This window comes from Chanos chanos, chromosome 6 (assembly GCF_902362185.1).
Source record: "Chanos chanos chromosome 6, fChaCha1.1, whole genome shotgun sequence".
NCBI classification, from domain to species: Eukaryota; Metazoa; Chordata; class Actinopteri; order Gonorynchiformes; family Chanidae; genus Chanos; species Chanos chanos.
Window position 1 is genome coordinate 35,110,988 of NC_044500.1, and position 27,451 is coordinate 35,138,438.

General features: G+C 42.6%; 1 protein-coding gene across 2 annotated transcripts; it reads left to right on the forward strand.

Moving 5' to 3' along the window:
* The first annotated feature begins 941 nt into the window (after window positions 1-941).
* Window positions 942-27,451, forward strand: arhgap46a (Rho GTPase activating protein 46a). Of its 2 annotated transcripts, XM_030777007.1 has the most exons (10): window positions 942-1,016; window positions 10,561-11,019; window positions 18,244-19,630; window positions 21,911-22,541; window positions 22,731-22,820; window positions 24,894-24,967; window positions 25,125-25,324; window positions 25,581-25,672; window positions 25,776-25,945; window positions 26,168-27,451. In XM_030777007.1, exons 1-10 carry the CDS (start codon window positions 1,003-1,005, stop codon window positions 26,360-26,362), a joined length of 3,312 nt encoding a protein of 1,103 aa, XP_030632867.1. In that variant the 5' UTR covers window positions 942-1,002; the 3' UTR covers window positions 26,363-27,451. The 2 variants fall into 2 exon arrangements, with proteins under 2 accessions (XP_030632867.1, XP_030632868.1); XM_030777008.1 differs by lacking the exon at window positions 10,561-11,019 and having other exon boundaries at window positions 948-1,016.

Consider the following 27,451-nt stretch of genomic DNA (forward strand, 5'->3'; position numbering starts at 1 on the left):
GAGTCTGTCTTCGGTCATGATGCTCTTATTGTCATTGGTGCTAGTGTATGACAATACAGTGAACTGAATGATTGCTGCACATTATGTGTTTGAATGAATGTTAAATGTGAAATTAATGTAAATTTTGCAATATTTTTACAAGAATGAAAAAAAGGAACTACACCAGTCTAACCATGAGAGTTAAAGCTGAAACATGATCAGTTAGAAATCGATCTTACAAATGACCTGTGTTCTCTGTCTAACAGAGGTTTATGTTTAATCAGCTTGTAAATAACATACTAAATTTACTTTTGAGACAAACGAAAAAAAAGAAGATAAAAGTGGAATGATGTGTGGTGTGTGTCATGACAAATTCAGATGCATATTCTTGTTTTCTCTGTTTTAGCAGTGAGCCTTCAGTAGCTGGTAGTTTCAATAAAATGCTGAATATATTTGTGTTAAGTCCACACTGGTCTACTGTGTATACATACATACACACATACACACATACACCCCCCCCCCCCCCCCCCAGAAATCCATTGTATTATAGAAGATGATAATGTTTATTACAGCTTATCATTAAAAGCCAAACACGCGTTAAATCAATATTAGAGGACATCACATACAGACCATGTTCCCAAGAACACCAGTAGGTGTCAACATTCTTACCATTCCAGTTTGCAGAAGCGCTCTTACCTCCTTATAGATTAAACATCAACAGTATTAGTATGTCTTGTCGTTATTTTTTCTACGTAATAAGTGTGTAATGACGATTTCAAGCCATTGTCCTCAGCCACTGTGTACAGAGCTGCATGAGTTACCTATTGTAATTGAGCAGGAGGGGCTGTGAGGGGCTGTCCATGACATTCCTAACCGTCCGTCTCACGTGCAGAGGCGGGGAGCCCGGGTTTCTAACACTTCAACCAGATCCTCTCGTGCTCATAGGACGCTCGACCTCTTGAGAAACTTTACTCATCCGCTTCAGAGTTCCCTTTTTAGGTTTCCCCGCACAATGTGAAGGAAATGGCTGGGACAAGGTAAGACCGTAGGCGGTATATTTAAATTAAGATTGTATAAGGGTGCGAATGGTTCGATAAAAGTTTATCGATACACACGAGTTGGACTCTCGTTTGTTGGTTCGGAGACCTGACTTGCAACTGTTCCCACCAAGTTAGCTGGTTAATTTAGCTAGCAACTGAGGAGGTATCGCTATCTAACTAAGCCGGCTATGGTATAGTATGCTGTGGTATATTAGGCTCTTTAGCGCCGAAACTATTTCAATCACTTTAAAGAAACATCACATAAATATGTTCCCCTACATGTCCTGAAATTTTAACCCACAAAACTAATTTTGAAATCACTGTCTGGCTTCAGCTGCCGTTTCATGCTGCGGAGAAAGTAGGTCCGAAACTTATGTTGCGGTCAGTATTAACTGAAGTAGATTATCTTTTCTCAGTTGGATTTCCACATCAAGTTTTCCCTTACCGGGGTTGCACTCTGAAGCCGTTAGGAATACGTTGCAAATTCAACGTTGTGTTAGATCAGGAAAGCGATTTCTTTCTCTAACTGCTTTCGAGAAAATTGATTTTGTCGACCTCAGTCAACCACGGGACCCCGTATTTGAATGATGTTTGTTTTAGCTGTTTCAGTGCAGTTGGTGAAGTCCGTCTTACCTTAAGAAGCCTAATCATGGAAAAAGAACTACCCAAGAATACAACTGGTTGATTACGTTATGGTCAGGGTGCTGGGATATACAAGAGTTGTTGGGAGCTGTACATGTATGTGATATAAATAATGCCATACCACTTTGGGATAGTTGTGTCAAAAAATGTGTGGGGATTTATGACTGCTTAGCAGTTTATGCTATGTAGTTTACTTATTGCTTAAGCCTTTCACAAGGAAGTCGTAATCATACCAGGTGGTTGCTTGTATCATATTGATATTAGCTAATTTTCCAATGACGCCGAGTTTGTCTGACTGTGTTCTCTTTGATTACAGTTGCGCTCCACTGCTCTGGCTTTGCTGTGGCTAGAATGCCCATATAGTAAGGTGGCGGCCACATGGTTCATTTGTTGCGCTATTGCGCACAGCGCACCCAGTGACGTGCTTTGCAAATTTGATGTATGCATCGTTAATTCCCAGCGTCTGTTTTTTTTACTGCCGGACACATGTATCGTTTCGTTAAAAATCCCTAGCTCCTTTTATTTGGCAAACCACATCAAAGAACTCCAGTAATGTCAGAGCTTGTGTGTGTGTGTGTGTGTGTGTGTGTGAGATATTCCTTTAATACCACTAATGTCTTTCATGAGTTAAGTTGGCCTGAACATCACAAAGTATGGTGCTTTTGCCCCCGTGTACACCAGTGGATGTCCCAAAGTTTTTTTCTTTTCAAATTAATAAAGAAAGCGTATTTCAGTTTTAGTGAGGTAATGTTTGTAATGTACACACAACTCTACAGTGTTGCCATATTTTGACAAACAGAGTGAGACTGAGTGAAGGTGCATTTTTTGTGACGAGTTCTTCATTTTATTGAACTTTTCTCTGTTCGGTAAACTGTCTATATTGTGTTGAATTAGGCTCTTTCAGATATTTCTGTAATTTGTTGTGCATTGTGATGTAATAGAGGTTTTGATTAGGATATGAGTTTCAGCAGTAAGACATTAGGCTACTGCTTTCTGTTGTGTTTGACTGTTATTCTCAGTAAAAATATGACTGTAAACAATGACTGAGGTTAATGGGAATTTGGATCTATCTTGAGAAATTAACAAATTAGAATTAAAGCCAATCAATCTTTATCTGTGATATTGTATAATTTGCTGCTTAATTTAAATATTGTAGTAATAATAAAAAATAAAAATGGTTGAAATCAGTTAACATTGCCTTTTTAAATGCATGGTAAGTTTTGCTTTGAAGAAGGACCAAACTTAGTTATGTATTAACCCTGCCTTGATATTAATGAAAAAAATCGCTGGTCAGTCTGTGATTGACCCTAAATGACTCAAAATGGGTTATTTCCCTCTGTTTAATGTCCAACAGCCAGTGGCCTGTTCTGGTGCTATATTGCGACAGTCTGTTTACCCTTGTATTTAGATGGGAACCTTGAACTAAATCTGTAAAATCTCATGGGCAAGCTATGCTAGAGAGTGGCTCTGTCCATTGGAGCCATAGATAGGTTGCAATGCTTTCATGTTTCAATGCTGTGTTGAACGCACCTTCCTGTGCAGCCTGCATCAAGGCAGATTTATTCCAGTATTTTAATCAAAGCCTCTCATCCTTTGTGCTGAAAAGCTTTTGGGTTTTGAATGTCTCAGTTTGGTGAATATCATGTCAGTAAATTCATATGTGCGGATGTATTTCATTCTTTAGCTCAGAAGCTCCGTCTCACCTGCTTTTTTTATTCAAAATCCCTTTGATGGTGGTTACGCAAGGATACTGTGACTCACTCATTACTGCTTTTAAACCTCTCATTGTTCTTCCCAGAGGAGCCTTCAGGTCAGAATGAATGTTCCCCAGGCAGAAATGTGCCATGATTTGTTTTGTACTGATACTCAGGAGTAAAGCAGACTTTGTAACCTCATGCTAGCGTTCATAGATCTACACACTCACGTTTTAATGTCAGATTAAGTATTTAAATGAAAGCAATCTGTTGTGCACCCAATAACTTAGGCTTATTTTGGACAAGTAATTAGTGTCACCTACATGAAAGGAGATCACCTGTTTGATCTGCTTATACAGGATAAAGCATAAGTGGCTAGAGCAGCATGTCCCTTTGCATCCATATTTATGATGAGTGGTGTTACGTTAATATGTTAATCTGCTCCAATACCCTAGACCCCAAGGGAAGAGTATTATCTATGCCTGTCTTTCTCTGGACTTCCCCTTTAAGACACAGTCCAAGCATTAACAGCTCAATCCACTGGGCAGTCGCCTTGCTGTCTCCATGGAGATCACTCTGACACCTCTGTCCTTTGAGGCTGGGGGGTCGTCGCTGACCCCTTCCTAACCCCGTAATTTGGCCTGACATCTAGACTCTTGGCCTGTTTGTCATGTCACCAGACTACCTGAGAGCTGAAACGACAACCAGACCACAGAAAATCCAGTCAGACAAATGCATGGAAATTGTTTTCTTTGACCTTTTAAGCATATTCAGGACAGATGGCGGGATTAACCTTTCTTCCTACAGCTGGAGTGAAATGACCTTAATTTTGTTATCACATATTTGTTATATGTCATCTGTTTTCATTATTCCATAAGTTGTCTCTATTGTTGAAGAGCGCTAATCATTTAATCATTTCACATCCTTTCATTTGTGTCTCTCTGTTTTAATAGGTATTGTATCCGCAGCTTTTGTATTATATGTGTGCAGACCCATACAGTCTCCAGTCTATATTTCTCCCTCACACACTTGTTCTCTCATGCCCATTAACTCCAGTAACACAAAACAATTTGCCCATTTGTCCAGTTTAAAGGAGGGGGGGGGGTGGGTGTCAGACTTCTGCCCAAAAGAAGGACAGTACGTTGTTGTGTAGCCCAGTTGCAGTTTCATAATTCCAGACTGACTGTTTAACTTCCTTGCTGGGCTCAGTGTTCCCAGCAGCACTGACCACTGCTGTGTTATTGAGAGGAAGCGCTGCAGTGGTGGGGGCTAAGACAATAGCCTCTATACACTAACTGCTGCACAGCATCCCCAATGAGGTCAACTCTGCTTGCTTTATATAGAAAGAATTTGAGACTGGAGGGGGGAGGGATGGGCCTGTTTTATTTTGGCAGTCACACCCCAGACCCCATATCCTTACCCCAAGACAGACTTCCCCCCAGCCTTGGTTCCTGTCAGGGGCTCTGATTGGCTAACACGACTGTGAGAGTGGGTATTGTAATGGGGGGTTGTTCCAGATGAATGAAGTCTGATGGCTGAGCTGACAATGGGCCCCATTGTCCTGTCCCATCATCTATTAGCACAGGGTGCATTGCACACGTATTGTAATGCATATGATTGTGACTTATCACAGGGCTGACTGGTCAGTTTGATGTTCTAACTTCCCTACAGACTGTTCACAGGCCCTGTGAAATATTGCAACTTGTTGAATACAAGAAATGGACAACTCTTTACAATGCAACTAGCTTGTTCTCCCAGTGTTGTTGCCTGTTCATTCAGGTATGTTTAGTGACAAACTATGTTGCTTTACTTAATGTGTTTCTTTGAGAGATTAGTTAAATCTCAATAGTCAGAAGTCTAACTGTTGAAAACTGATATAATGTTCAACAGTAGAAAGTGCAGGTGTGTGGAAAGGATGGGTGGATGTATGACATTTTGTGCTATCTCAGGAAAATATTTACATAGCGTTCTTGAACCAGTTCTGTTCACGTTTATGTTTAGTAAGCCTGTTGGATTCGTGATGCCCGCAGCTCTCGTGCCACGTGCCGTAATCAAAACATAACGAGAAAACCTGCTGTGGTAAGTCTCATTATTTCTGTCCCTTATTTTGGTCTGTGTGAAGGTGACCTGAGCCAAATGGGGCTTGTGATTCTGGCCTTTCCTTGTGGTTCTCTGGCTCTGGACTGCTAGTGTTAAGCCCTTTCCCTCTCGTCTCTCTCTGGCATTCAGTCCGCTAACGGCTCTCTTCCTGCACCCAGTCTGTAAACACAAGGCCAGCTATATCAGTCCTGACATGTTATCCCCAAAGACAAATGAGCCCTGTGTTGGTCCACAGTGCTGGAAGAGAAAGAGCGTGAAACAGACATGAACAGCTGTGGAGTGGGCTCTGATGAGACTTGGAGGAAAGGTGGTGAGCTGTGGAAATGACACAGTCCTGCTGACCCTGCCAGCACTGTGCACAGCAACAGAACGGGTGCTTTCCTTAGGGCTTGTCCTGCACTCTAAATATCTTTATCGTCAGTAGCCTTAACACCAGGGTCATGAGCCTGGATATTACCAGCAGAAATCCCATGTCCCCAGGTCAGGCACCCCAGTGTAAAAGAGGGTTGCTGACGGTCGAATCAGTGGGCTGATTCATGTAAAACTCCCATTTAGTATAAATTCTCTCTGTGGGTGGAGTAGAAGAGAAGGAGGCAGACTGGTATGAACTAAGTTGGTTTAGTATTGCAGAAAGCAAATGCATAGGGTTAAGCAAAAGCAGGTCTTTGCTCTCTCTCTCTCACACACTAAACATGTAAATACATGTATGTATGTCTATATGGACATACAACCTGCACAGATGGTGCTCTGTTTTCGTGACCCTTAACTCCTGGCATTACAGGAATGAGAGGCAACAAACAATGGAACTAAAGTCCCTCTGACAGGTGCAGCAGTTTGTTTTTGTTCAGTGTGACCAGGTTCCATGTTACCCTCTGTGTGTCTCTTGTTGTAATAGTGTGGGCCCTTGTGTTATGTACTCAACTAACATTATGTACCTTTCCATTAATGTAGTATAATGTTGGTTACTGTGATTTGTATGTGAGTTAGTCAATCCACTGGACATTCTAAAGGTGTCATTTAACAAAACACCTCTGATTAGCCTAGGTGGCTATATGTATTTTTTTTTCCTGAATAACATCTTACAGTGCTCTTCTCTAGCACTATGTCCATTCACAATTCTGGTATTTATGTTAAACGTTTTTTCAGTTAAAATTCAACATCCAGTGTTCTGCCAACATCTTTTCCCTCCCCTGTTTGCGAAGGAAGGATACAACTTCTCACCCTACTTCTCATTCTTGTTTTTTTTTTTTGTCCTAAATTCTGTCTTGTCAAGTAGGAAATAGCAGTGCTGTAAATACAGTGGTAGGGTTTGGCTGTCCTAGCTGACTAAACATTTAATAGTTTGCTAAATCAATAGTAACCCCTGTTTTTAAACACCAGCTTTATGTAGTCCACATGGGTCAAGTGCCGAGCTCAGAATAGTTTGTTCCTGGATTAGGTCAAGTATTGCTGCATTATGAATATTGGTCCTAAATGACAGTTAGATGAATTGGCTTGTCTTGACCTCAGCAATTTTGTCATGTTACACACACAGTAACAGCTGGCTGTTTGCTTGGAAATTTTTGTCCATAAATCAAAAAAGACCCATGTTCCATTTGCCCTCGTTTTCACAACAATGCTTTGTTCATAGATATTTTTTTTTTCAATTCTTGGCGAAATGCCATTAAAGATATTTTTAAACAATGGACCAGATCTCTTGAACAGATTTCAAGAATTTGAAAAGAATTTCAATATTTAAAATCTATTATTAGACTGACTTAATTTTTTAGGGACAGCCTTTGTCTTCTTAAAATTGACCGATGAGACACTAGGGAGAAGTAGAGGTAGAAGAGAAAGATTTAGCCTCTTGGTCTTGGCACCGAGCTCTGTTGTGTGCAGACTACTTTCAGGTGTTATTCTATTTGATTTGAGATATTTTTAGCTCTCCTAGAATAACCACAGGTTCAGAATGTGTCCCCTTGACTCAAGCAAATAACAAAGAACCAGTGTGCCATGAAAGGGAAATGAGCTTGAGCAAGTGAAGAGAAAAGTGACACACACAGCATTTTACCTCTTCCATTAGTTCAGTATGGAACACAGCCCTATAGTGGAAAAAACATGCCTTGTCCTTCTAACACATGATTGCGCAACTTGCCAAGATATGCTCGTGTGTGTGTTTTCTTTATCATTGGTGTAGAGCATGCTGAAAATATCTCTCTTTGACTTCTTCCGTCCACTTATTTATGCACTGTGTTAATATGTGACTGTAAGATTTCAATTAGGGGGATTTATAATTAGATAAAACATTTATTTGCTGAGGGTGGCGACTGAGCCATGCATTAATTGATAAAAATGTGAACAATGAATTGAACAGAACTTCACTAACTCGAGTGTGTTGACATAACAACACAACCCTGTCTCCTCTTGTCACATCTTAAGCCGTGTGACTGAAGCACTTAAAAGTATGGTAAAAGGGATGAAATCTAATTTAGCAATGAGGAGATTATAAGCTCTGTGAGCTATGGGCGGATATGTTTTGAAGACAACATTTTTCTCTAGTAATACTGCGGAAACCAACGTTTCACTCGTCTTCATGTTTGTCGGAATCAGTAATCGAAATTTCTGTGTCTGCTCTCTTAATTAATTGATTTAAATTCACTAGACAGATGCTCTTACACAGTTGCTCTGCCATTTGCCATTCAGAAACAGTTCACTAGACTTTTACAGTTAACCTTTTCTTTGTCCTTTCCTTTGATAGTGTTCAGGTTGCGGGTCATTTTACATGTGTACGCGAGAATGTGTGTGTTTTCTCAATAACGTAATACCAAGCATATGACTTGGATGGAGAGGAATTCACCGTAAAGGATTCTGTCGTTGAAACCAAAGCCTCTCCTGAGAGGCCTCACTCTCTGAGAATCTGGGAGAAAATAGTGGGTGGGGTATGTGTGTGTGTGTGTGTGTGTGTGTGTGTGTGTAAGCACAAAGGGTTCCATTTTAAATGTTCCTCAATTACATGCCTCCTACACATAAAGCTCTTGGTCTGTTACCGTAAAGACGCCCCTTCATCCACTGAGCCTACATACTCGTTACTCTATTGCCACGGTGGGGCTGCCCTTTTTGATCATTGGCCTTGTAAACTCCATCCTGTTGTAACGTATGTATGTTTCAAACAAGCAGTAACATTCATGTACACAGAGATAACGTTTTACACCATAAGGTTTGTGGCCCTTTTCTGCTAGATAAGACCAGGATGGTTAGCAGAGTTAATGATGGTAAAATGAGTCGTTCAAGGTGCAAACAGATGGCCTCCCAGCACTACATCACTGAGGTTCACTGAGGGTTGTCCATCAGGACCACTAGGTTATGTCTCAGTGACAGTAACACTGGACATCCTTTGGCCTTCACTAGTTTGATATGCTTCATTATGACAGAGATTCCCCAATTCATGTTTGTTTTTTTTCTGATTACTAAAATGTATGATCTTACTCTAAAATGGGGGGGGAATGTCCTGTGTGTTGTTAGTGTCTTGGCATTCTGGCTCAGCGGCTATTTCTGAGTCTCTCTGCCACAGGTTGGGCGGGATCCAGGTGAACAATTGGGCATATGGATAAGGCAGCACGTAAAGCACCCTGCCCTCTTTCTCACTATGGGTGTCTGGACCATGTGGAACTGAAGGAAAGGACAGAATCATTTTTCTTGTCAAGAGAAGCTGTGAATATCTGGCAGCCCAAGCGAGGTGCCTCTCCCCCGTCCTTTCACGCTGCATAGAGAGATATGATCACGTCTGTCTCTAGACAGTGTTTAGACTCTTTACATGGATTACGTGGATGTGGTGGTAGCTTATGTGTTTTCCTTCGTCTCACAGTCATTGAGACTCTTAGACCAGGTAGTATGGGAGTCATTAGTTTGTTAATGTAGCAGGTAAAGCCACTGAGCACTACCCTCTCTCTCTCTACTCACAGACCTTGGACATGCTGTCCGTGCTCCCACATGGCTTAAATTAGCACACTTAAGGCTCCTCTGCATTAGGAAACTAGATCAAAAGCAACATAATGGGTTTCTCAAAAGAGTAACATGACCCAAATTAGCTGCTTTATTTTCTTGCTGTTATGGCATTCATGAGATCGCTCTTTTCTTTCATATTATTTGTGGTAGTCTCTATCATATGGGGCACAGACCCAGAAGAGGATGGAGACATTTCCTGATCTGTCACTTAAAATCGATTGTTGAAGGGCGTCCTTAATTACGTTAAAGTTTGTTTGGGCTTGAATAGTATGTTATGTTTGAATATGCTCTCTGATATCACTAAACATAAACTTAAGCAGGTTCTGTTACAGGTTCTGTGTGTGTTTTGTCCTCCTCCATCTGCACTTGCATACTGTGTTTATTTGGCAGGCACAGACAGCTCAGGGGTTCCTCTGATATGTCGAAAAGGGCAGTTTGGCTTTTTAGTCCAACAGTCAGGCTATGATGAACGGATGGCGCTCCTCAGGATAACTGGCCGTTTTATGTGTATGTGTGTATGGGCATGTGTGTGTCCTCATGCTGAGACTGCCTCTACTCGTACTGTTGCTTCCTCTGCTCCTTTAGCTTGTGATAGGATTACACATATGCTGAGCCAGCACTGGGCTTGGGGATGTGCTTTCACAAACACTCACATGATGGATTCTCTCTAGGGCTTTAACAGAATGCTTGTGATAACACGGCAGCCAGATTATAACCTAGACACTGATTATCGAGTCATGTTTCAGCGTGTATATGTTTATCTGTTTCAGACTGTAACTTATAGTTAGAGGTGGTTACTTGATGATATTTTATTACTAACGGGTGATTCGCTATTAGTTCCATCACATATGCTGTTTATGTAACAGATGGTTGAATAATGATGAATTATGCTGTTATGGTCTTTATTGTGACTCCATAATTCAGAACTCAAAGATAAATGACTCACCGGAGTAAGCTCAAGAGGGAGAGAATTTATTAAACTCATATCACCATGATCAGCCAGTTTTCATTCCTCCGCCAGCTGGTGGACAGATAAAAAAAAAAAGAGAGAGAGAGAGAAAAAGAGCTGTTTTGAGAATAATACTCTCAGTTCTAAATGTGATCTGTTTTCTCTAACACAGCTCTGATTGGGTGGAGATCCTGGAACCTCGCTCTCGAGAGTATATGTATGTAAATCTGGCAACAGGGGAATGCGGTTGGGATCCGCCCAAGGGAACCCCCGTTCGCCAGGCTGATGGCAACCAGTGGTGGGAGCTCTTTGACCCCCAAAGTGGACGCTTTTACTATTACAACTCCGTGGACCGGCTGACCGTGTGGCACCGGCCCCAGGGGGGTGACATCGTACCCTTGTCCCAACTGCAGGCCATGAAACGCTGCTCAGAGACTGAGCACAGGGGCTCCATTAAGGAGAGGCCACATGGGACTGGCACCACGGGAAGTCAAGGGAGACGCACCCCACTGCCACCTCCGGAGCCCTGCCCAAGAGAACCTGACACCATCGAGAAGGACACCAAGGACCAAGCCACAGACACCAGACAGCAGGCAGACAGTAGCACAAACAGCAGCAAAGACTCTCTCAGGTAAGCATTCCTCTCCTGCACAGTCCGTTCTTCTTGTTTTCCACGGTTCTATCCCATACTCGAGCCCAGTGGTCCCTGGGCCATCTCAGTACCGGCTTTACCTCATGTTTGGTCAACGATCTGAGACACCTTGAATCTTACTACCATTTTCCCCTGATAAAAATGTTTGCTCTCGCTCATGTCAGTTTTTTTTTTTTTTTTTTTTTAACCATGAACGCACACGGTAGCCATTTAAATAAATCACTGCCAAATGTGAAAAAATTTCAGTCATGTGAAAGTGCATGACATTTCCCTTTACCCTCAGTTTAGAAAATTGCCCGGCCATGTGTCTCACTCTCCAAACCCATCAAAACCACCTTTTCTCCCTCACCGCCAGATTCCAGTCATGCCAGCTATATTACCCCCAGCCCCTGGCCACGCTTCTGTTATTTCAGTGCCTTATATTCTACCCAGCTACAATCCTCAGGCCATTTTGCTTTCCTTAAACAAACCCTGGGCCCCACTAGATGAAAGCATCTCGGATTGACAGAGAGGAAGGGCCAAACCATTGTGGTACAAACGTGACTGAACATTTTTGGTTTCCCAATAAGAGTTATTACGGTCATATTATGGTCCCACTATGCCTCAGCCAACATACACAGACGATTTGAGGGTAACAAGTTGCAGAGCTCTTATGGTTCATTGCTTTCCTATGGAAAAATATTGGAAATCCCAACATCTTAACAGCAGAATCTCAAAACCAATTTTAAGGATTTCAGAAATGCTGCACAGTTTCGTACACTACCTCTCAACCTTGATGTAGTGTGCTGTGAATGGCCGTCCCTTCACTCCAGTCAAGACTCACATGGCAAATGGCCTTGTGGGAGGCCCCACGTGTTTTGACCTTTGCCCAGGATTACGTAAAAGTAGAAAGGCAACAAACCAGTCTCCCCTTCTACAAAGAGGTCTCAGCTTCAGGAAGCCTGATGTTTCATCCTTCACAAGCACCGGTATTACTCCCACGGGTACTCCACGCTTCTGAGCTTTTCACGAAGGACTCACATTTTTTAGAGGTCATGCAAACTCCCCCAAACAATGGACAGCTGTGTCTCTGAGAGTAACCATGGAGTAGCTATAGTTCCATGAATACATTACGCCCAATTTAGTTGCTTGGTCTTTTCAGAATTCTTTTTTTGTTGAACGTTGACATCATCAGTGTGAAATGTTTTGAAGAAAATGGAAAATTAAATGTGGACAAAGGAAATGTCTTTCCAAGAAAACAATTGCTTTTCCATGTAAAAAGCATTTGTAAACGTCAAGCAGGTCACCTAGGAACATCAGCAGATGTATCTTGTGAATTTTGTAGTAATTGCCTGTGATATTAAACAACCTTATTTTATGCTTTAATATTTGCTTTAGTATATAAGTGCTTCAGCAGTTCAGCGTCTTAAGCATTTCCTTCCCATCCTTGTCTCGGAAAGCACCCCCTTAGTTCTGTTTTATCTTACCTTTAACTTTCACATACAGAGACATATTGAAGAGCAGTTTGTAGCGTTCAAGTGTTTCACATTTGAGTGAAGCGTTTGTGTTATTGTTTTAATACCTTTGGTGGAATGTGACCTATCACAGTTTCCTCTGTTTGTTATCTAAAAATAAATCTGAGGAGTGGTCATAATACATCTGTCTGACAATGGGTCAGTACAGCCACCATCTGTGTTATCACGTGTGCTGTTTGGTAGCTGCAGCTTCCTCTTTGTGATGAATCAAGTGCTAAATCTGTTACTCATCCTTAGTCTTCCATCACATGTGGCCTGAAGAGTCTACAGGCACTTTAACCCTACTAGGATTCTCAGGGAAATACCTTACACTCCAGGCTAGACACATTTCTTCCTCAAAACTCAACAGTCTGATCTGGTTTAAAACGATGAGAGTTTTAACGGTCCCTGACTAACTGTCAGAGTCTAGTGTGTGTTGTGTGCGATTTGATTGATTTGGTTTAGCAAAACAGCAGGTTGTAGGGATGGATTTTATGTGAGGTTCTTGGTGCTTTAGTGGTACATGATTTGGTAGTGTAGTGTAACCCAGAACTGACACAGCAAGTTGTCAGAGGGACACTAAGCTCTTTTGTCTTGTGGGCTGACCCCAGGCAGATTGCCTACTTTAGGCTGTGAGAAAGAACCTCTTAAGCGCCTTAAAGCCCAACTGTTAGGTGTCCCATAGCAGGAAATGGACACGAATAATGGCATTAGATATCAAATTATGATGTTAGCTGCAAAATATACCCTTGTGATTTCAGGGGCATTCCTTTTCAGGATATGAATTGATGTGCACACCTTAATGTAATAGAGCTTTAAAACAGATCAAGCAGTTTTTATTTTGTTTTAAACCAGAATTATGGTTTAGTTTAATATATCATGAAGCAGTTTAAAAGTGATAAATAAGTAAGTAGAAATAAATTCACCATTGAAAGTTACTGTGCAGTTTCACCGTTTCCTAGATGTTTTATGAGATCAAAAGTAGAAGTACACTCAGAAAGGGGAATGTTAAGCTGTAGAAGATGACAGGGGGAAAACACCATTTTCCGGTAAACAAGTTCTACTAGTGAAAGCAGAAATGTGAGTCTACTGGCCACATTCTCCACTAACCAGGCCTGTCACTGATGAGTCATTTGCTGTGTTTGGATGAATTAGAAAATGTAGTGTCTGGAGTAAACTGGTAACATTTCATTAGTCATATATTTAGTGCATGAGTTATTTCCTTGTTTTCTACACATTATCAGTGGAATTTGGTGGCATTTTAAGATTTAACACCTTTTGCTCACACTTTTCTTGTGTACCAAAGCCCTTGTTAGAGGTGAGGGAATCTGGCCTATTGTGGAACAGTTTTGTCTTTACTGGGTGATACAGGGCACTGAATACTGTCCTCTATGGGATGCATTTGAGTGTTTACAGATTCATGATGTTATGGCTTAGCTTGGGCGAGCTCACTAACTCACACTGATGAAATACTATTTCTTATTTTCTCTCTCGCTACTTACATTCTATATTTCACCTCCGTCTTTCCCTTCACCGTTTCTTCCACTGCCCTCACAAAAGTAGATTAGTAGCTTAACATAGTTTTATATAAAAGTGGAGCAGTAATTTCACCCTCCTTTGTTTTATTTTAGCCTTGCCTATGGTGGTGCTTAAAATACATTGAGAACAGGCTGCTGCCTTGATCTGCTCTCTCCCTCTAAACGACATACCGCTATGAAACTCCTTGGAGAGTAAACTACATATTTTTAAACTAAAATGTCTCGCACAATGCACAATTTCAACCTCGGATCAGATAAGTGAAGAACTCAACTTTTTGTGTGTCCTTCACAGGAGCAAAGTGTAGCTTTGTTTTCAGGTTTAGCCCTCTTTATTTTTTTTATTTTTTTCGACTCAGATTTAAGTAACATTGCATTGCCTATTACCCAGTTACCCTCCATGAATAGGGTTAAGGTGTCTGAAGTTAATTTCCATACTTTGTTCATACTTAAAGTCACTTTATGTGCAGTACAGTATGTACTGAATCCACCGACTGTACGAGAGGATGTGGTTTTACAACAGTAACCCGAGCGACGCATTCTCATGGTATCTCATTTCATATCAACAGATGAAGATTAGTGCTGAGATTCCAGAGGCGTCTCTCTGTCCATATGCTGCACCGGACCCCTGACACCCTGTCCCTCAGTCATGTGGAACGTGGGGGGGCATGGTGTTGGCCACTAGCACTAGCTGAGGCTTCTTTAGGGTGTGGAGGTAGAGGGCAGGGTGGCAGTGTTAGAAATATGCATGTTAGGCAGACTTCCTGGCTCAGTGGTGGGAGGTGTTCAGCTGTTTGTAGACAGCTGGGTCCTCTGCTCTCTGCTCTGGTCCACTCCTGCAGGTTCTTTTCACGTTTTTCAAGTTCTCAGTGTTTGAGCTGCTTTTTTCCATCTTTTTTTTTTTTCCTTTTTTCTTTTTGCTTGTGTCTCAAGAGACTAGTTTGACTGTACAGTTTACATTTCAGATATAAGAGAAATATTAATTATTTCTTTCCCTTTAGAAGTTGTGTGGTCCTGTTTACCACAAATCATCTCACTCGGCCATGTTTCAGGTTCCTGTTTTTCAAATGGAGGTCATTAATAGTCTATAATAGTCTTCGTTTTCATTTTGGCTAAAATTAAGACAAATTCTACAAATTCTATTTGTCTGTATGCCTATGTGTTTTTCAATGTTTATCTCTGGAAGTTGCAAAAACTCTCACAAACTCACAAATAATTACAGGATATTTGGCATTGTTTGCCAGAATTCGCTGTGAGTGAGGAGTTGTGGTTAGAGTAGGAGACACTAAACTGCATGAGACAAATTGGAACTCCCTGACAGATAACTTGATTTTCTCCATTGCCAAATGAAATTATCCATAGAGGCTCCAAAGGACCTCAGCTTGGTTCTAACTGTATAGCATTCTTCTACACACTTTTGAAGATCAGAGCATTGACATGTATGAACATGCACAAAGTAATCTCAAGTTAAGCATTTTGTACACACACATTTGATTTTGATGTTTGCATGTGTGTATGTTGTCCCCTAATTTGGGGGGGGGGGGGTCTTGTCTTAGGAATGCAAATGTATTATTTAGAAGGTGAGAACATGACTGAGCTCCTGTAAAACTTTTTGTCTTATTACAATACTTGTATTCATGTTAATGACATCTTTTCTATATGATAAATGGTCCCTCTGTTGAATTTTTCTTGGTTCAAACCAAGTCTCCACCTTTCAAGGGTCTGACTAGCGGTGTTGTTGTGTTTAGAAAACCATCACCGTGACGCTGGCAGAGCTGTGCGTCCTTTCTTTGCACGCTATTTAGCTCCCTCCAAGCCGTCTGTGTGAGAAATCCCAACGTTGTTCCTAAAACCAGCCAAGGCATTCTCCCATGACTCATCTCTTCTTTCTCTTCCACTATTCCTTCTCTCGCATTATTTTTCTTTTTTTCCCCGCATCCTCGCCCCAAACCCTTCGTTGGCTCAGTGGGACTGGTGGATAAACACCTGTAGATTAGCAAAAGTAAAACCCAAATTGTGCTGTGTTTGAAGTGAATGATGAAGGGTTGGCATGATAATCAGACTGATATAATGTCTCAAATTTCATCTAAAACCTTTAAGCTCAGGATTATATTTCTGTTGTTTGGGCACATTTCTGAAAGGTTTTATGTTACCTAGCCAGTCCGTATCAGCACTGTATTTCTTGGATGAAGGGTTGTAAGCAAGAGACAGTGTTGATGACCTTTGAGGTCTGTGTACAGTATTTGAGAGGAAGTCACAGCTGAGTTGTGAGTGTTTTCTGTGGGTTGATTTTTGGGGCCCCCCCATGGTTGCAGTAGTCCATGTTAAACTCACTCTGATTTGATGACTATATTGGTATTTCCTGTTTTGCTGTGTAGAAATGCCCTTTGAACTGTGTAACGGACTCTCCCCCACAGAAGGAAATGGGGCCCGGCCCCTGTCACGTGGCGAGCGCACATACAGCAATTGATCATTCGGTGTATCACTGAGAGATCTCCATGTGCAGATCTCTCTGTGCTTTTTTTTTTTTTTTTTAACCAGGGTAAACCTCTCTGTTGCCCTGTCTGTGTTCAGGAAAACACCAGCACATCTAGTAAAAATCAAGACCCATGAATTTCAAAGAGGATGAAAAGCCCCTCTATTAGGACCTTTGGAATTGTGGCCTGTTATTGCCATCACATTCACCTGAGAAAACCAACGCCACTGAAACACAGAGGGTTTGATGTAGACCGTCCTCACACAGTGTCAGACTTAAGTGTCAGTCTTTCTTTGTGTGTCCAAGTTTTAACAGTGTTGATTGTTGTGTTGACACGTCTGAGGCGTCTTCAAAAAGCTCTTAAGGACTGCCTTGTGTCTCTGCCAGATGGCTGACTTCCAGTTGTTTTCTGGCCCAGGAAGCTAAATCTGTGCAACCGTTTCAAATGTAGTTGTTTACATTCAAATAGCTGAGATGGTGTTTGAGTCAGACAGTTTGAGACCTAGCGATAAGAGATGGAACAGTTGGGGGGGGGGGCACTCTGTGTGAATGATGGGCCTCAGGGGCATTGTTGCTGTATTGTTTCAGGAGAGGGATGGTAATTCTTTTCATCAGGATGGCTGAATAAGGATTTTCCATTTTTTTTTTCACACCTATTCCTTTCTTTCTTCTACATTAGCTCAGTGCTAAATATATCAATGTGCATTGGATGTGCTGTTTTGTTTCAAAGGTGTAGTAAGGAGGTGGAGTCAGATAAAACAGGTTTTACTTCAGTATGACTCATCAGGATTTCCCAACAGGAAGATGCGGGACAGCAGCAGTTTACTTTCTGTTTGTCAAACTTTGGGCTTTTGGGGGATTTTAGGTTGCTGAAAGTAGTAACTATCAGCTGTTTTGGAAGAAGAGTTGAAAGGATACATTGCCACTCTTATGTTTTGCTGTGTTCAGGGGCTGTAGAGGGACTTGTGCCTTCAACACAGAAAGGGTAAATTTAAAAAGTCGTCTAGACGTTAGATTATGCTTAGCTGAAAAGCTTTCAGTTTAAGAATAATCTAGTCATTCATCAGGTGAGTGTGAGAATTTGTTATTGAAGTGCATTCTTTTTTCGCTCACTGATTTTCAAGCACGTAGTAGTGTATTTGATGTGTGTATGGTGTGATGTTGTGTCTCCTTCTTCGGAAAAGATTTAGAAACAGGACTGTTCAGGAATGTAAACTAAAGCCAACCTGCATATTGTAACTGGTGACTAGGGAGTTTGTGCGAGGTGATTAATTGTTAGATTTGTATGTTATTAGACTGTATTCTTAGAAAAAGCAATATACCGAGTTGCTCTGTATATATGTGCTACCTCAATAACCTTCAAGTAAAAACATATGCATGAATAAAACTAGAATACAGTAGTAGTTCTGTGTCTATGACAGCCCTGTTGTATAAGTTATAGTGATTTAAATGCACAATTTGTAGTTAAATGTTATTCTCCTCGCTGGGATAATTAACCTCTCCCTGTTAGACCATAAAAACAGAAATGTATCCTTTGATGGCTGGAGAAATAAAAAGTAAGGATGATCTCTGATTGAAGCAGAGTGGTTCAGAGACAGATGTGTAGCATTCCATGCATCCTTTTTTTTCGTGATGGTTATTGCTCTTTTTTTTTGTTTAAAAATCTCAGCTTACACCCTCTCTCCCTCTCGCGTCTCAGGGAACAGCACAGGAGCACGTCACAGAGATGGCAGCCCCCTCCGGGGTCTAAGGCTGCCATGCTGGTGAAGGTTAGCAGCATTGGCCGAAGTCAAACAGGACAAACAGGAGGAAGTAATGGTTCAGCATCCCTTCAGCTCCCTTACCACATCTCACACAGTAAAGCCAATGGTCACAGCGCCTGCACCCTCAACCCCATGAGCACCAAGACAGCGACGGGCTACGTGTTGTCCACCCAGGCATATAAAACCACACCAGCCGGCAAGACGAGCACGGATACCAGACAGGCACATCATCTGAGAAAGGCCAGCAGTGGCAGCTTCTCTCTCGTGACTTCCAGTGACCATTCCATGCAGCCAGTGTCGCTCAAGCCGCAGACCAGCACACCAAGGCCAGTATCTCCCCAGTATGGGGCGACAGCACGCCTCTACGATGATCCTCCAACCGACTGCCCCATCTACGACGACCCTCCAGTGGATATGGAAGTGGAGGGTGCCCACCTTCAAAGCAGATCTGCACCTTCTCGCCATTCACACAGTTTGCAGAAACCTAAACTCCTCCAACACCCTGGTCAGTCCCACACAGGCTCTAGGCACAGTCGAAACCCCTCGGCCTCTGACTACAGCCCTGCTGGACTGGAGTGTATAAAACACATGGTCAATGTAGACCCAAAACAGGTACATCCTCCTCCTTCATCACCCATTCCCCCTCCAAGCCCCTCACCCACCTCCGTGCCAGAGTCTGTGCTCCCCCAGGCAAGTGGCCTGCAGAAAGGGCCTGTCAGTCTTGAGAAGAAACAGTCCTGGAAGGTGCTGGAGACCAGTGTGCTCAGGGCCATGGAGGTGCATCACAGCAGACAAAGCAGCCAGGCCTCTCAGGACTTTTCCACACCTCCACTGGCCACTGGTACCTATCAGGACTCAGGTTACTCCACAGGGCCTTCACCCAGCTTGCGCAGGAAGAGCCGCAGGAGGATGGGCTCCGGGGTCCAGGGCCGGCCGGGTTCTGTGGGTAGCAGTGGGGAGATCAGCGCTCTAAATGAGCGACTGATGGCGGAGATGAGGGAGGTTGTGAGCCGCTCTAATACCATGCGTGAGACCAAGTCCAGCCAGGATTCAGAGATGCTTGAGGGATGCTCTGCACCTCGTGCGAACTCCCCGCTTGGTTCACCTAGTGTGTTTCACAGTGCAGGAAGGTGTCCCTCTCAAGAGGACCTTGCTTCCTGTAGCCACTCACTGAGCAGGGCTGGAAGCCATGCCAGTACCTTTACTGGCTTAGACATCCCTGGAAGGCAGAAACGCACCTATGAAAAGGTGGATACTCTGGAGAAGAGTATCATCAGCCAGGCCAGCCTGTCCTCTCCTGAGACCCCAGGACACCCCTCTCAGGTATGTTCTGTGTTGTTTTATTTTTCCGCTTTCAAGTACTCTATATGAACCGATTTGAAGGGACTTTAATGATTATATTTAATGTGCAGATGGCTTCATTTCACTGTGGAAGAGAGTTTTCGGAATGTCTTTTTCCCTACCAATGCTGTCTGGCAATTTGATCATTTTTACATTATTGGGACTTTCCGGACTCGTGTGACATACAATAGATATGCACTTTTTCTTTTTAATGCATTATCCACAAACCTGAAGTGTTAGCATCATTAAATACCAGACTTACTGTTTATCTAATCCCAACGGGTAACCATTTAAAGCATGGTTTTGTTTTTCCCTCCAAGTTTTATTTGGTTGTCCTTAACTGAACTAATTTATTAGATCATATTAGATCACATAAAGGTAGGTTTATAAAATAATGACTTCTGAGAAGTACTGTGTGGTGACTCGAAGTCTCTTGTGTACTGAAAACAGCTTAAAACAAGTTATTCTAAAATGACATGCCTTTCTTTACTTAATTTGTCTACAGCTGTGTACATTTGTCTACATGTTTTTGAGTTAGAGCTGTTTCCTTCTCTCCACATGATTTTAGTTTGAGGCGGTTATTTTTCGTACAGAACTGTTATAATGTAACTACAGCTGTGACCTATGACAATGTCTCTGATCCATGAGGACTATAATCTCAAAACCTTTCGCAGCAATGAATTTTAATCCACTGCTACCTCTCCCCAGGGGCAAAAAGGGACATAAAAGTGATATACTTTTCAGATGCCTTCTAGAATTCACTCCCGCCTTGAATGATCATAGTCTGCCCCAGAACTTGGAAAAATACTCATTGTTTGAAAAGCATTTCCACAAAAGATAAAGACATAAAAGATCATATCTACATGAAATGGAACAAAAGGGAATTTGATCTCAAAGCCAAATTGTGAGAATAGCACAACTGGTTTTGGACTGGTCTAGGACAAGGGTCGCCAGGCCTCCAGCATTCATTCTGGAGTGTCCACCTCCATCTTCCCTCTAGCCTCTGATTTGTGCCCAAATGTAGGCGGTCAGGGTAGCATCTTAAGTGCCAAGACATAGCTGATCTGCAAAACATGTTACCTGCTGATCAGGAAGGAGAACCACTGTGGCCCATATGGCATAATCTTGGCATCAAAGGTTATCTGTAGGCAGGGGAGTAGCTGGTGCCAGGAGGGGTCTGCTATTGAAATCACATTTCCAGCAAAGAGCTGAAAAAGGCTGTAAGCCTACTGTGGAATGTTCTCCCTGCCTGTTACATCACAGACACACTGCTCCCCCCTACATTAGCCATTCAACCGTAATCCCATGGAACTAATTATTTTTCCACGAAATGGTGAAATTTTCTTTTGAAATTTCATTAACAGGTAAAGTGTTTTTCCTGTACGCTGTTGTTTGGTTAGCTTGGAGCTGTTTGTCTGGAAGGGAAATACGATATCTGGTTTAATGCAATCCATGACACTCTCCTGTTGACTAATCGTCTGTTGAAGGCAGCAGTTGGGCAGGCTTAGAGAAAAACAGAAGGTGAAGAAATTTGTTACCGTATATGAACATCTAGTTTTGGTTGACCTTCCAGTGACATTTCCACATATTTAAGCTCTTAAAATTATTGCAGATTTGCCAAGCCTATTCATCTAAATCAAGAACTCAGACAGTTTGATGTTATCCTTTCTGAATGACATCATGTTTACAGAAAAATCTGTGCTGAATATTTTACCTTTGGTTGTAAATTTTTAATTTAATTCAGCCTTTTGACTCTTGTAACAGGATTAGAGGCAGTCACAGAGGTCACCTCTCACAGTCACCTTTCACAGAGGCAGTGCTTGTGCAGGAGATCTTATACAATGGAATTCCATCAAGGATCAAAATGAGGTCTTTGCTGGATTTGTGTATGTGGCGTAGCTGAAATGAGGGAGGCGGCTGGTATGGGGTGTGTTCCTGTTGGAACAGGGGGCAGCTTATTTCAGAAAGAGGTCACCTGCTACAGTTGAGACAATCCATGTGTGTGGGGAATTTCTTTTTCGCTCTCCTCTTTGGGCTCTTTTCCGTTCTGGCTTTAGGGAGGTTAATCTGCCTGGCCTGCAACGATCCACCAGCTCTCACCTCAGGCTAAGTGGAGAAGCAGGCAGAAAAGCCATGCTGGGAACACTGCAGCTGTGCAGAAACAACTACTGTATGATTCCTTGTCGAAACTGTTTGTCACAATCTACTTTTCTCTCTCACTTATGGTTCTGTCTGTCTCTGTGCCTTCTTTCCTTTCTCTAGGCAGGGACTTTGGAAGCTAAGGCTCAGTTGGGGAGTGGGAAGAAAGGTATGGTGGACGGGCAAACAAGCTCCCTTGGCACCCACCGCACCGTTTCCAGTGACAATGAGGGACGTGGAGGTGGAGGTGGAGGAGAGGATTACCAGTTCTCCTACGCCACCATGCATCATCCGCCTCCCCCAGAAGGTGGAATGGCTGATTGGGCCAGCAAGCACCTGAACATGCACACTCAGGGGCTGTTCAGGCGCCGGGTCTCCATTGCCAACATGCTGTCCTGGAACCGCGGCTCCATTAAGAAGCCCATGCTGGTGACCAATGATCGTACCGTGCGCAAGGAAGCCTGCGAGATGTTTAAACTGGTGCAAGCCTATATGGGTGACCGGCCTTCGCGGCTGGACCGCCGCCACATTGCCCTGCTCATTGTCACCAAATGCTGGAGCATGCAGGGTTTGCGTGACGAGCTTTATGTGCAGCTGGTGAGGCAGACCACAGGCAACACCAGCCCACGTAGCCTGGCCGCTGGCTGGGAGCTGATGGCTGTCAGCCTGGCTTTCTTTTCACCATCACCCAAGTTCTGCTGCTACCTGGAAGGCTACATCCACCGACACACAGAGCCTGCTAATGACAAGAAATGTGAGTTTGTTATTTAACTCTAACGTGGCTTCTCTTTCTCTCTATAAACAATGAAAATTGTTTATATGCTAGCTGGTACAACCTGAAATGTTTTGCTAAGCTTTCAGTTTCATGTCTGAGCTGAGCCGTTATGCAGCAGATGACAGAGTGCTATTGTCCTCATATACATATTTCTCTCTTTTCCTTCAGTAACCCAGTTCATACTGGACCAGCAGGACATGAAAAAGAAAAACTCCAAATCCAGGAAGAAGAGAAAACAGAATACAGATGAGGAGTGTGGTAGGTTCATCATCTACTCTTCAATTTCCTGTCCTACTCCTCATTTACTCTGTCGAGTCTTCCTGTCAAAGGAGCTTTCAGAAGCACGTTTTTCATCCATGATTAAGGATAAAGCTGAGGTGTGGTGCTGAGTTGCAGTAGGTGTTTACTGTTTCACACTGTTTTCCTGAGCTGATTACCAGATGGATGTTTGAGGATTTTAATGAAAATTTGTGTTGGCATGCAGTCTCTGCCTCTGAGCCACTACTGTAACTGTTCATTAGTTGCCACCGATCAATAATTGACAAAAATCAATAGAGGCCTCTATTAACTACCCCCTCTGGCTGACACAGCGACAGCTCATCACACATTGCATGCCTGGCTTCAGTGAAGGGGACGTCTGACCATTGTGACAGATTGACCTCTTTAGAGCAGCCACAATGCCAGCTTTTATGATCTCATCAAATGGTACCCACATGGTCTCTAGCGCTGACCATAATGAGGGGTCCTACTCGCTGTGCCTCACTGACCACAACATGAGCCTACACATGGAATGCCAGTGACTAACTGACTGTTAAAAACCCACTCCTCTTGTGAGTAAGTTCTACACCATACAACCCACATATGGAGGCACCCGCAGACCACTTCAGTGCAAGGATATGGCTCACTTGACTGACTTAGAAAGCCTCTACACGTGTTGTGAGATGTGCTGTCAGGTTGATGAATGGGACAGATGTAGTGAGGAGTGGCGTGATCTCATTGCCACATTTCAGCCGTGAGCAGAAGGGCGTGACTCATCGCAAAGGCTGAATTTGGAGTAAACTGGGGGAAGCTCTTCTTTCATGGGTTGGGCTGAGGAGACAGTTGGAATGTGCACAAGAAAAAGCCACCAAGGAGACCATTGTGAAACGTGATGTTATTTTTGTGTGTCGTATCCCAGAGACTTGTGTGTCCTGACTTCGCCTTAAGACAACCACTGTTTTTTTGGGTTCCGTCCTTTCGCTGTTGCTTTTTGTTTAATTAACGCAAGCTGTCAGTGGAGTGCTAGACCACCGTCAGTTCGCCATATACTGGCATCCAAAAGCAAGATACGACTGTTTTCCCTAGAAAAGACCTGCCAGGGTTCAGAGACTAGGGAAAGCGTAATTTTCTCAGAGATCAAGGGCCAATGTATAGTACAGTCACTGTAATTAGACGTAATTATAGTCAGACTCTGAGAGATTAACAAGGGTTGTGTCAACATGTATGTGTGTCACCTGTTTGCCATTAATCTGGAAACTTTGTGTATGTGGAACATTCTTGAAAGGATACTTTTCATCACAGCATGAACTTTACCATCTGGTTAGATTTTAAGATGCTCATATTTAGCTGTGAAAGCATGGCAGTCCCTCCTATGTCTACAACTGAAGTCAGATATATAGCAGTCATTTTTTTGTCACATGGAAGGAGTGCAAAGCATGTGCCTGAAATTGTTGTTGTCTTTTCCAGTCTAGTGTCTTAAAGTTTGTGTGAACAATGGGATTTATCTTCATTGTCTAGACTTTGGTATTCACCATAGAAAATGTAAGCCACAATGTCAAGATGCCCACTCACAGACAGTTATTACATAATACAGGGATGACAGAGCGCATACGTAAAGTGCAGTCTTGTAGAAAGACCTAACATTCTGTCTTGTCTGTCTGACCTACAAATTTCATGAATGGGGAGAGGATGCGTTGGCTGGATTCCTTTGTCATACATTTGACAAGGCTAAATCACACTGAACCCTGACAGGCTTGACGTGTATGCATTAAACCCCATGTGCGTCGGAAGTCTCACAGTCTCAGCGGTGCCATAAAGGGCTGTTATGGAACTAATTACTGTTCTTTCAGCCGTTTCAGTGCTCTGAGATGCAATGCTCATTTTTCTCAGTCTTCTTTTTTTGTTTTTGGTGCTGTTTAACCTTTGGAAAGCAGGTTTGGGCGCATAAGTAGGAGGTCTGTCATTTGAGAAGTTTTGCAGGTCCCTGCATAGACACTCCAGGGAATATATGGCTTTAATGACATCCCAAGTCTGTATAAGGTTCTAAATTTCAACTTGTCTCTCTGCCCACAGGTCTGCCCATCAGCACTTATGCCAAGTACTGCTACCGCAAGCTCCAGAAAGTGGCTGTCACAGGAGGGAAGAAGGTGAGATTAACTAGTGTAGTTCTGATGAGTCATTGAACTGGAGGGAATGAGTAGGGAGAAGCTCAGAATAGAAACTTACATGGTTTTTAGACCCTCTGAGCCATTAAACTGGAATGCACAAAAGAGAATGAAATGACTGAGCTCATTCTCTCTGTAGGGTCTTCGTAAACCCACAATAGAGGAGGTGGACCACAGCAGGAAGGCCATCGTGACTCCATCTCTGTTTGGCAGTTCACTGGAGGAGGTGATGGAGCGACAGAGTGAACTCTTCCCTGACAGGAAGTTACCCTGGGTTCAGGTGCAGCTCTCTCAGTATGTGCTGGCCTTGGGAGGAACTCAGACTGAGGGCATCTTCAGGTGAGAGCAACAAGTCACGAGTCCTCTTCAGTTCTCTGCGTTATCAATTTAAATAAAGTTGCTCCATTTTGTTGATGTTAAAACAAAGCGCAGTGGCCGTGGAGTGTCCTCATTTCACACTGTAGAATTAGTGTAAAGCTAAGTATTCCCTGTGGAAATATCACTGCCCAAACCCTCAGCAGGTAGAGATGTACTAATGATGTGTTGGCTCCCCCTAGTGGATACAGGACTTAACTGTGACATTTGTTTTTGGTAGGGTGCCTGGAGACATTGATGAGGTGAATGCACTCAAGCTGCAGGTGGATCAGTGGAGGATCCCGGAGAACCTGTCTGATCCCAATGTCCCTGGTAAGTTGACTGACTGTGTGCAGTTTTCACATACTTGAATTAAATACTGTTTTGCTGTGCCTGTCTAGTCATAGTTTCACACAAGTGTGTTCCTCTTCCTCAGCCTCTCTGATGAAGCTTTGGTATCGCGAGCTGGAGGAGCCTCTAATTCCCATGAGCTTTTATAATCAGTGTGTCAGTAATTTTGACGACCCAGCGGCAGCTATCAGTGTGGTGCAGTCCCTGCCTGAGCTCAACAGACTTGTGCTTTGCTACTTCATCCACTTCCTTCAGGTAAGCCCAGAGCACGTGGTTTTCAAGACGCAAAAACACATACAGACACAGACAGATATACTTATCCATTATCAGATTTCATGAGCAGCCACATATGGTTACAACTAACCATAGGGACAATGGATAAGTGTTAGTTGTAGTGTAACATTACATATTGCTACTGTGCGGTGGAATCGACTGAAGAGATAGTGTTGAATTCAGTGTCTTACTCTCTCCTCACAGATTTTTGCCCAGCCTGCTAACGTGTCTGTAACGAAGATGGATGTTAACAACCTTGCCATGGTCATGGCTCCAAACTGCCTCCGCTGCCACTCTGATGACCCACGGGTCATCTTTGAGAACACACGCAAGGAGATGTCTTTCCTGCGCATGCTCATCGTACACCTGGACACCACCTTCATAGAGGGAATTGTGTAATGCTCTCATACTCGACTGCCCTCCAGTATATGGTTACGCACTTCAGCAGCCTATGCAACTCCAGCAAGCAACACGCACTGAAGGACTTTGTCTCTTGCTCACTTCTGTTGGGTATTAAATCATTCATTGTTCACCTCAGTGACTCTTGGAACATTACACCATGATAAGCATATACACAAAGACAGTAAAATGTTCAGCAACAGTGTGGTCTCATCCCTTGGCCTAGTGTTGTTTATTCTCTGTCTTTGGTAACTGCATGTAAACCAATCCTTTCCTCTACTCAAATAATATATAGTTGTGGGTTAATGTCACACAAGAAAGAAAACGGGTGGTTGTATTTACTTTCAGACTAATTGTGTATGAAAAGCCTTTCTACAGGACATCTAAACAAGTGTGCAGGTATTTTATACAATTAACGGCAAAAGCCATGATGGTTGTTGATAAATTCTCTGATTATGACAAATTCTAGAGTGCTTGTGTGTGTGTGTGTGTGTGTGTATGTATTTGGGGGTGGTTTAAGATTATGTAACTATGTACAGAACAGATAATGAGAAATGTAATACATGTCTGTTTATGAATGGTTTCCTGTAACTAGTTTTCAGTGGCTATGCAAACTATTTCTGTTCCCAGAGTTTTTACTGAGGAACCAATGACACTTTTAATATGTTGTACCCTCCTGATCAGAGCTTGTACAATAATCTGAGATAAGAGGAGTTTGTCAGCTTTCTTACAAAAAGCTTTTTGTAATTGTTTAAAGTGCACATAAGTAAATTTGATGTTTTTGTCACCAACTGATTGTCATCAATCAGCAAAATTTATTTGAGATGTAATTGCAGCTACTTCACATGGCTAAAGGGATCAGAAATTTACAGCACATGTCTAAATCAAAATGTTTGAGAATTTTTAAAAAGAAATGAATGAACCAGATTACATCAGTCAGGGCAAAATACCATACGATATTGTGCCCATTAACAAGTTGACATGTTCGGGCGGCTGTTGTAATAAATAAAATGAAATTAAAATGAATAAATATTAGGAACAGAAGAAAGAACAGAGGATGGATATACTCTGCGCTCTGATTACAGAACG